Consider the following 11,335-nt stretch of genomic DNA (forward strand, 5'->3'; position numbering starts at 1 on the left):
GATACAACTTTCTCATTTTGGTCAGGTATAAAGGTATTAAGGTAAATTGACACAAGCAGATATGGAGTTGGTTTAGATTATGGGTTTGCATCAGTTCAACTGAAAAAATTTCAAACTAATTTAGTTAAGCTAGAGCAGTTTCCTAGTAGGTGTTTTTTTAAGTCTTGTTTGTATATTTTCATGAAGTCAATTAACTTTGGTAATTTTTTATATCTTTAAATAAGACATATCTACACTGTCAAGGCCTCATGTAACAACATAGCTCACCTTTGTTATTTCCTTCAGCTTTTTACCCAAAATAGGCATCCACATCTGTAGAAAGTGGAAGAGCAAAACACACACCAAAACAGCATTCTCTGTTCACTATAGTGTTTATGTTTTACAATTTTTCCTACCATTTACAGATAGGACAAGGTGCAAGAGAATCAGTTTGTTAAAGTCATGCTTACTTCTAGCAAACTCAAATGGACTCAAGAGGAAGTTTTCAGGAGCAAGACGAGATGATTCAGTACTTGTACATATGTGGGGCTATGGTGCAGTCCAGGAACCTGAATTGCTTAAAGAAGGCTGAGCATTCAGTCTGCTAACTGATGAATCTGCTTCCCTTCTCTCTTGCCATGGAACTCAGGAGATGAAGGCTGGCAGGGACAGATGAGAAGGACAGTTGCTGGAAAGTGAGCCAGGGTGTCTGCAGGACCTTGAGAAGAGTGTGTGGCAGCTGGAAACAATGAGTAGTTTTTCTTGCAATTCATGACATGCGAAAACCTAGGGCCTTGGCAACTAAAAAGCTTTGGATGCTTGTCTTGAGTCGTGGTGCACCTGATATGTAGGTTGTCACTACAGATGAAAGAAAGGACTGGTAGAGTCCAGTGACCCTGAAACAGCAGTGTGGGAAAAAAAGAAAAAGGGTAACAATTATCTCATTAATATACAATTCAATCCTACTTACATATTATAGGAATCAAATAGCAAAATTCAGCACTGTTGTCACTTTTTTTCTTAATAATTAATTCCATGTCAAGTGAACCTTCCTTCCATTAGTCCCCTTTTGGTCAGCCTATAATTTTATGGAGTAGGGATAAGGCTGGGAATCTTCAGCTGAAATACTATATCTGGTTTTGGATATTCCACTTTAAGAAAAATGTACACAAATTGGAGAGCACAAACAAGCACAAGAAGAATAAAAAGATTAGAAAACGTGGCCTCTGAGAAAGATTGAAAGAACTGGATTTATTTAGTCTTGAAAGGACTGCATGGAGATAAGAAAACAGCCTTTGGAAATATGCTTGTTATATAGAGAAGATAGTGACCAACTGTTTTTCATGATCACTGGTTATGGACCAAAAGAAATTTGCTTAATTTGAAGCATAGAGTCCTTCAGTATTAAAGACATAGTTTATAACTATAAGGGTAGCAAAGCACTGGATCATGCTACCTAGGGGGATGTTATAGAATTGCCATTACTGGAGGTTTTCAAAAATAGGTTATGCAAGTGTATTTCCCAGATGGTTTAGGTATACTTGATCTTGCTGCAGAGCAGGGGTTGGAGGTGCACTTCTTGGTAACTGTCCTCAGAGCAGGGGCTGACATTTGAGTCTTAAGTCATTCTTCAAAAAACTTAAGAACTTCACACTAGCTGTAGAGCATTAATTGTCTAATCCCCTTTTTGTTGTATGGTTTCTGAGACTTGTGCTGATTTCTACCTTACAGATATACGAGATAGGCAGTGGTTTTCAATCTATGGTCCATGGACCCCCAGGGGTCTGAAGACTATATTTAAAGGGTCCACAAAAAAGACCATGATCAATCAAAAGTATGCGAATACCCACACTTACAATTCAAAGGGGTCCGCACCTCCATGCAAAATTTCTAAAGGGGTTCACACCTCACTTAACATTTTTAGGGATCCACAAATGAAAAAAGGTTGAAAATCACTGAAATAAGAGTATCCTCAACAGCATCCCTGCACTGAACAAATCTGTCAGGCACCACTAGAGGGGGCAGTCAGGAGAGTGATTAAAGCAAAGGCTGAAGCACAACAAAATCCCCCTTTCCATATCAAGATCAGCTGCAGCACCTGGAACAGTATGACAATGTGGGTCCCTCCATGTCATCACAGTGCAGTAGTAGCACAACAAGCAAAAGAAATGCTAGTTAAAAAAATGTACATTTCAATTCTAATAGAAACATACAGAATTGTGTGTTAAAACAGTGATTCATCCACACATCTTTATTTTCGAATAGAAAAACCCTAAGTAAAGCCTTTAATAGATGCAATTTATCTAATCAGTTTCAAATTAAGCAGAGCAAAACACCTGAGAGTGTGACCTGCTATAGGACACTGGGGTAGTAATTCATAAGGTGGCCTTCTCCTAGTCACTCATGGAGGTCCTCTCCTCTTGCAGTCATTAATGATCTTCCAAAATTATTCACACCTAAAAGGAGAGGAAGGGTAGGAGGTGAAAGATGTAGCCTGGCAAAATTCCACTGTATGTAGATATATTCTCACTGCCTAACATTCCACCTGAGGTTTTAAACAGCATGTTCTTCACTACTTGTCTAAAAGATTTCCATTAGTATGCACTGTCAAAAGAACTACTACAATTACACCCAAAACTGGCTGCACTTCATGAGGGAGACAGCAAAGATTAATTTAAATTTAATATCCATTTCATACTGGAATGTGCATTTATAAAAAGTATTCCCCCCACCCCTTCCCACCTCTATTACAAACTCAGCCACTCCAGGAACCCTAGTTACAACATAGCTGTTTGCCTATAGCTGTTGAAGGTGATTTGAGATGGGGTTGGTGTATGCATTCAGTTTTAGCAATATTTACAAATGTTTTACTCCTTGATATAAGAACCCAGGAGAGATTTTATAAGCATCAGCTGGTAAATCTTGGGTAGCACAAGATAGACAAACCATTAAAATGTTCAGCAGTTTGGACAGTCCAGTCAAAACTAAAGAAAAACTAAGAAAAATGGCAAGAATTCTCTCTCTAGTCTACCCTTCAGAGTTACCTGCAACAAGGGCTTGTGCAGCAGTCTTATTGGACATGCAAACATCTTCTCTTGGATTTTAGCCAAGTAACTGAGGTCTCAACCAGCAAGGCTTCTGTCCTTCTGCAGTATCAAGGTTCTAATCATTTGGGGTGGTCAAAGCAGGATGTTAAGCAAGTCTATTACAGTGTTTGACCTGCTTTGTTTGTGCTAAATTGTTTCTTGGCTTGCACAAAAATCAGACCTACTTGACCTCAACTAAACTGCAAATGCATTTGTATTAATGGACGGTCATCCATCTAGGGCGGTGGTCCTCAACCTCTTTGGACTCAACACCCCCTGGAAAATTCCAGCTTTTTAGTTCTCTTTTATTTTTGACTACAGAAACAGAGCAATTCTTGTGTTGCAAAAACTTCAGATCACACAATAGGCTAGAAAGAAATCTGTAGTGTCAACAAACAATTTGAAATCTCTGGGTTTATTATGTTTGCACACCTAACAGGGTTAATATTGTGCAGCACTCTTGAAAGCACCTCACGTTGCTTTCAAAGCAGACCAGGGCGTCACAATACCCTGGTTGATACCACTGATCTGAGGCCAACAAAAGTGACTGGTCCCCCAGATTTCTTGGTGTAGGTATCTATGTGGCCTCATTGCTGGCGAATCATTGATGGATTCTACCTCAACAAACAGGGCTATTATGGAACATCAACACCCCTATTTTACAGGTGGAATTTAGGCATCAGAAAGACCCATTGCGCCAAGATAAAGGAATCCTGTGGCTGAGCCAGAAAATAAACTCAGGTCTTCCGAGTCTCAGAATCCAGTGCTCCTGTAGGCTGAGCTTTGTACCTTGATTTGGGTTTCACCACAAATCCATGGTCTTCAGAGACCTACTGCTGAACTTCTCTGAGCCTGGGCTCAAAGCTATACAATCAGTGCAGGATAGCTATTTGTCAGATTACCAACACAAGAGTGCTATAGATCGTTCATGTCCCTGCTCTGCATTCTGTACTGGGATACCTGAACAAATTCAAATTTAGTCCTCATATTTCAAATACTCCTTTGGATTATGTCTCATGGGACAGACTGAAGGAACCATCTCATTCTACATGATCAGAGCTTCTCTATTCCCTCAGACCCAGAGCACAAGTACTGTCAACAATGAAACTTTTGCACATGAGCAACATGTTCCCTTGGCAAACGAGTGGAAATGAAATCTCCAGGTTGCTCCTGGAAAAGATCAGGATACCCACTCTCATCCAAACTTTCAGAAGAAAAGACAACTTCCCTTCCACTGACTTGATGCTATTCCCATAGCAGAACTACGTTTAAAAGCAAGTATTTGAAAACAAGCACAATATATACCAAACAGAGCCCATTTCCTACCTTCCTACATGCATAAGGTATAATGTTGGAAGGTGACTAGCTAGGAGCATTGGGAGCCATGGAAGACATGGGTCTACAGTGAGACATCTGTCTTTGAGAACTGATAAGCTACTGCTATTAGTAACACAACCCAAGACTCTTGAAACCTGCTCTGATTTTTGTGGCCAACTCCAAACATAAACCATACTGGAACTGGGGAAGAAAAACTAACAAAATTAGAAAACAACAACCCGCAGTCACTGGGAGAGATTGGGACTGCAGAGCCACAGACGGGAGCTCAACTTCTAAGAAAAGCAAAAGCTTCTTCCAGAAGTGGAAATATGTAACACAAAAAAGGGGCAATGAATGGGAACAACTTTCTAGCTAAGCAACTACTTTAAAGCAAGTTTCTTTCCATTGCCTCAATCTCCTAACACAGGGACTATAAATCCTTTCTTCCTCACTTCCATCGCTAACTGCCAACCAGCATGAGACCAAGTCTACCCAAGGATATACATTTACACTGACTTGAACTAAATGTGTTACTTTAAAGCTAATTAGTTAAACATTCAATTCCTGGAAAGATACTAATGCTACACAATAAATCAAAACAAAGCCACTTGTATTGTTAACAGGAGCATCTGCATAGTAGTTTTATGCAATTTAAATTAATCCATGTTAATGGATTAACTTTCCTAAGAATGTGGGTGTACGAGTTCCAAACAAAGGGATCACAATACAGCCTGCTGTTTTCATACAATTAAATTGATGCATGGATAAAAGTAAAGGACAGTTTTGCCCAGAAGATGGCCTGTTTAAGCAAAAATGACTTGAGACTGGAAAATCATCAGTTATGACCTGTGCATCAACCAAATGCTCCTGCCATCACTACTAGCAGAATTTTTGACAGATTACAAAAAGTGGCAGCACAGAAAAACATTAGTTTCCTTTGCATCTCATGGTGTAGCTTTTGGCAGGGTATTGTAGTGAGAAAATAAAATTCCTTAACATGAATATGTTATAGTGACAGAATGAACACAAGTGCATAAAAAATTCCCTTCGTTCAAAGATACCCATGATTAACAATGAAGATAAAAGAAGGGAAATACTATTTTCCACCCTGCCCCCAACAGAATGCTGCAGAAATGCTTTCTAGACCTGGAAAATGACTTACAATGTAATAAAAATATCAAGACAGATACTAGACCGTAAGGACAACTCAAAGCCAGAGGGAGGTTGAAATAAAAGTGAAACACTCATGCTACAGTGTACGAACTACAACCTGCCTTGTGCCAAGTATTCCACAATAAGAGATTTGAAAGTCCTTGTTTATCATCAGGATGTTTCCCACTTTTTTATGCTACTTCATAGCAAAGGGGCATACCTGAGCCTACACTAAGAGTGAATGCCATTCATCTTCTGTATTTAGAAACAGTGAAACATTCTCTAAGGACAAAACATTTGAAATACGGAGATTTTGTTAGTCTTCCCCCTAACAGAATGGACAATGAGAGTTTTGTATTATTTCCCAACCCCCCCCCCCCACACACACTTTAAATAATACTACTACTACAGATCATGTTGGTGATGATGATTTATGTCTTTCTAAAATCTTATTTTGGGGGAAGAGTTGAATTTCCAAAACGGTCAGATTAGACATCAGAACCTAATATGAAAATTAAACCAGTTCCAGATGATACTGAAGGACAGGAGGCAGAAGAGAAGATTGGCTTTTTTCTCCAACTTCAAAAGGTTCCCCAAAGATTAAAAACAGATGTTATGCTCAACTGGACTAAAAATCACCTCCCATAAGAATGAAAGCCTATTTCAGAGGAAGTTAGCTGGAGAAGTACAGTTAGGGGTGATTCTTTTTTTCACCTAAGTCAAACCAGTGGTCATTTTCAAGCTGCAGCAGTGAAAAGACTGGAGATAACTAAACAGCTGTTTGACAAGGGATCTATGCATTTGTGCATGCTTCAGCCAGTATAAGCAACTGAATATTAAAAAACTTCTTATATTCTAAGCATTTCTATTGATTTCACTCACCACTAACATTTCATAGCAGCTGAAACGGGTCATTGGCAAATGCAGAACATATTCATTCCAATAATATATTGTTTGATTTTTGCTAAGATTCATGGCACAGTAATTTAAAGTGATATGAATGCAAACATTTGAAATAAAGAGAAGAATGTATTGACAAATATTCACTACAAGTCTTAACACTTTTCCTTTACTGACTGTAAAAGTGAACACTAAGTTTAAGAGTACAGGCAAGTTAAGAACTCAGACTGTTCTGCCAGAAGTACGGTTTGGTATTCTGGGAACTGGAATTCTCTAGACTTATTACATTATAAATGGTATGTATAAGAAGCTTAATGATATTGCTTTTAATCTCCCACGTACACTGGAAATCATTGCTTAAACTGGTTTCTTGGTTTATGGAAACATACTGCAGGTACACTGCGACAGATAAGCCACGGGGACTCAAGTTACAATATGGTACTTCCCAGTGTCTTGCAATGTGCAATAGACCAGTGTTCTCATTGTTCAGAGCTGCACCACTGCCACGATTTTCCTCTTTTTTACACTGGAAAAATCAGCAATAGTTCCACTGAAGTCACAGGAGTTACACAGCTGTAAGACTACTGTGCAAAAAAAAAAACCACACACAAAAAACACAAGTCCTTGAAAATTAGCATGTCTGTCATCTTTTCAGTACTAACCACACTACAATAGAGGATTGTGTTTTAACCAGGACAGGAGTCTAACATGTAATCAGATCTCCCAGCACAGCAATTATTTTGTGGGGAGGCAGAACCAAAATGACCATGTTTACAACCCATGATTTTGTAATTTAGTATATTAAACTTCTGTAGTGATCCTGGCAATGCAACTTCAGTAGAAAAATAATACATTTTGCTGCCTGCTTTTTTCATGCCCCATTTGGCAAACATTTATAGGTCTTTGTGCTAATCTCTTCAATACTCAAGCTACACTAAAAACCTCAGGTTAATGGGGAGCAGCAAGATCCCATGAGTTAAGGCACATGCCTGGGAGTAGAATCAGTTTTGTTACTCAACTGCTAGTTGGCCTTAGAGTCTGAACAAGTTGCAACACCTCCGTGCCTCATCTCTCATCTAGAAAACAAGCTAAGACACATTCAGACATGGTAAGACAACACTCACTGATGCTTACACATGGTATGGATATCCATGGATGGAAGGCCCTGGAAAGAAGATCAGGAGCAGTAAAAAACATGTTATCTTTAACATTGACAGAAACATAAAGGAACTGTCAGAGACTGAAAGGAAGAGAGAAAAAGAATACAAGGTTTCTGTGAACATTAATTTGATATATGCTACTACTGTTAATAGAAAATATTTGTCTTTATAATTTTAGGGGATTAAATAGATCTTTAAATATTGAAGCTGTTACTTAATAAACGAGTCATTAATGAAGTTCTTAAAAATCATTTCTTTACATAAAGAACTTTATACTATCCAAAAACAACTCGGTGTCAGTGCTACACAGCCAAGTTTCACCATTTCCGAGTGTAGATACACAACATAGTTATGAAGTAACTGATCGTGGATTTTACTCCACCCTGATGAGAGACAATCCCCCTGCCCTTCCTTCTGCCTGACTCCACAGAAGTGGTAAGGAGTGGATAAGGTGGCAAGAAAGCCAGTTTCCATTAAGCAAGTGGTTTCTCAAGACAGACTTGATTATGAGAGTGAACATGCAACACAATCCACACAACAAAATGATTACACATTTCTCTAGGAGTAACTTCAGCCTGGATTTGAATGATATACTGTGCAGGAGGACTGTGTTTTGGGTGTCTGCTTTGTTTTTCTATATAGTAATGTTAACCTACAATATATTAATGTGTCACATGTCCACGCCCTATTGCATCCCCAAATCAGTTGACTGGTCTAGGAGGATTAGCTCTGGAATGGGAGAGGCATTCACCATTTAACAGTAACTGCACTGTAGGCAGAGGAATAGCATTGCTGCATTTTATAATGAGAAAGATTTTATAAAAATGGTCACGCCTCCCTCAAACAAGCCACGAACCCTTCCGTAAAACAAATGGAAGTTTTGAAGCAGCAGTCCCGCACGTCAAGGTGCAGATGTACTGCTGCAGTTTGCTTAGCAACAACTCTAATTTTTTTTCTTAAAAATTGAGCATTCACACTCAATTGCACACAAGCATGCACTCCAAGCACTTCTAGAATCTTGTTATAAGAAAAATACTTGTCCTTGGTTTTCCCCAGTAGTGCACTAAAATAAGTTCAGGCATTAACGAGTACCTTGTATAGTAAGAAAAGTCACCAATTTAATCATTTACTTTAAGCAAGCAAGCAATCTGTAAACATTCAAAAGCGGCAGCATCCAAGTTACAAACAATTCAAAAGAAAAGAATTGAGATTATTAAGGTTCTCCTGCCCTTCAAAAATTTTGAAATGATCTTTTAAAACACTACAAAACACAGAATACTCAGTTACATCTCTTATCCTGCTAGTAGTTCTTCCTCACAAAGAACTCCTGTATTTCTAAGATGCACAATCATTGCAATAACTCATACTGTAGAATTTGCTGCTTAGAAGTCAGTCAGTGCACGTCAATCTAAATCCCATTAGCAAAAGTAATGCTCGTGTCTTGATTCAACAGTTCTTTGACTTCCGAAGGCAAAACATCAAAGAGGTGATCTTCCACCATAAGCCCGCTTTTCCTGAGAAGCCGACACTGCCCCAGTGTAATTGGTAGACGATCTAAGCAGTTTCCCTTCAGTTCCAGATGAGTTAGCTGCAACAGCTGGCCAATTTTATCTGGGATTGAGGTAATACAGTTTTGCCCCAGACTCAAAGTCCTCAATTTTACGCATTTAAACAATGACTTTGGCAAACTCTCCACTTTGTTTCCTGTTATATGAAAATGCTGCAAATTTTGAAGTGACCAAATTTCCACTGGAATCACTGTAATTGAGTTGTAGCTTACATCTAAACATCTGAGTTTCTGCAAATTGAACACTGCAGCTGGTAAAGACTCGAGTTTGTTATTGGAGAAATAAAGTGACTCCAAGTTCTTTACACAGGAAATGGAGGGAGGAATGTTGACTATTTTATTGTGCCACAACTTTAAACAGGTCAGTCTTTTCAAGTGCTGGAAGCTGATGATCTCTTCAATTGTGCGTATACTGTTTGATTTTAAATCCAGTTCCTGTAAGTTAGTTAGACTAAAAATGGCATGTGGAATTCTCTCCAGTTCACAGTTCTGTAGTTCCAATTCAGCTACATTCATCATTTTCTTAAGGCTATTCAGTACCACAAGCTTGGTGCCATCATTATGAATTACAAGCTTTGTTAGATGAGGTGCCACATCTGTGATATTGGAAGGGATTTTGGTCAAATTACTCTTCACATGGAGAATTTTAAGATGTCTTAACTCTCTGAGAGATTCAAGTCCTATCATTTTATTGTTTTCAGAGTTCAAGTTGCCTATCAAGTACAATTCACGGAGATTTTTAAGCAGATACACCCAAGCAGGAATTTCTGCAACGTCTGTGAATTTCACATGAAGGCATCTCAAGTGGTCACGGAGGAAGCTGAAAGCAGTCTGCTCAACCTTTGCAGGGCAGTGGCAGAGATGGAGCTCCTGAAGATTTGTCATTTGTGAGATTTTAGCTGGAATTTTTGCTTCAGGAATCAGCTCCAGTTTCAGCACATCCAGATCTGTCAGATCAAACACTGCATCAGGGACCCCTGAGAGCATGAAGAGATGCAGCTCTTGCTTATCTTGTGCATTGCGAGAAACATGCTGTCTAAGTTTTTCAAATGTCCATTCATGATTTAAACTAATTTCTCGCAGCTTGTTTTCACTTACCTCTGATAAAAAGACACCAAATCGCTTAGAATATAACTGGTCATACTGATCTACCATATGCAAAAGAAACGCAAAATCATTTTTCACATCAGGAATATCACTGAAGCTGCTCTCTTCTCTGACCTTCTCAAAGGAATACTCTTTTAAGGGTATTCTAAACAGCCAGAAGAGTGTATACAGACAGATAAAACCGTAGACACAAATAAGAGAAATATAGCTGATAAGGAGCTTCTTCAACATGTAAGCCATATTGTGTGTACACTCAAACTCCTTATACCCAATCAGATGCTCTACTTTTGGCTTGCATCTGTGTTCAAAACTAATTGCATTTACAAAGTTAGCAGTGTAGCAAAGAATAAATATAAACTTGACTGTCTTGATGACTGTCTGGACAACATACAGTTTATAAATCAAGTCACTGTCCTCCACATGAGCCCGAAATTTTCTAACTTTCTCAAACAGGGCTTTGGCTTGCTCTCCATCTTTTTTATCCAAAATAGTCATGCTGGGGACCTCAATGACTGGCTTTTCAGCTGAAAACTTGAAGCCAGACTTGGTTATCATGGGAGTACTGGCACTGGGACTTCCTTCATCACTGCTAGTGGAAACGTGCTTTGGCAAGGACTGGGCACCTGTGAGTCTCTGTTTGTTCTCCTCAGAGTCCTCACACGCTGTTTCAGATAATGCTTTTGTAGTCCAAGGGGACTCAAAGCACTTTCCCAATATGGACACAAAATGTTCAATTTTTGAGCATGTCTTCGGATATTTAAACCAGAAGTTGCTACTGACTATTAAAATAATAGTATGTATGAGCGCAAGGTAGGGAAAGTACTTTGAATACCAAGGAAGGGCCAAATGATAACACATCTGATTAATAAATACATATTGTTGAAAATCCAAATTGGTTTTTCGCCCTAATGAATCTTTTTGCTCCTGATTTGATACAGTAGGTCGCAACTGAGAAGAGGTGACTCTGCTCAGAGGTATGTGTGGTATTATGGTAGGTGCATCTTCAGAAGATTCTGTTCGCATTGACATTTCTTCAGCTTGGGTAGTGGTTGCTTCAGCAGTTGTTG

At 38.9% G+C, this 11,335-nt stretch overlaps 1 protein-coding gene and 1 long non-coding RNA gene across 2 annotated transcripts in view; both read right to left on the reverse strand.

Moving 5' to 3' along the window:
• Window positions 1-245: 245 nt before the first annotated feature.
• The window catches only part of LOC109307306, a 73,897-nt gene continuing 62,807 nt past the window's right edge, over window positions 246-11,335 (reverse strand). Inside the window, exon 3 of the long non-coding RNA XR_002100227.1 lies at window positions 246-875. This is a non-coding gene — a long non-coding RNA (uncharacterized LOC109307306). The remainder of the gene's footprint in view (window positions 876-11,335) is intronic.
• Window positions 8,688-11,329, reverse strand: LRRC8D (leucine rich repeat containing 8 family member D). The gene has a single exon (XM_019531135.1). The coding sequence runs from the start codon at window positions 11,295-11,297 to the stop codon at window positions 9,003-9,005; it is 2,295 nt and encodes a 764-aa protein (XP_019386680.1). The 5' UTR covers window positions 11,298-11,329; the 3' UTR covers window positions 8,688-9,002.

This window comes from Crocodylus porosus, unplaced genomic scaffold (assembly GCF_001723895.1).
Source record: "Crocodylus porosus isolate Cpor-Errol unplaced genomic scaffold, CroPor_comp1, whole genome shotgun sequence".
Taxonomy (NCBI): Eukaryota; Metazoa; Chordata; order Crocodylia; family Crocodylidae; genus Crocodylus; species Crocodylus porosus.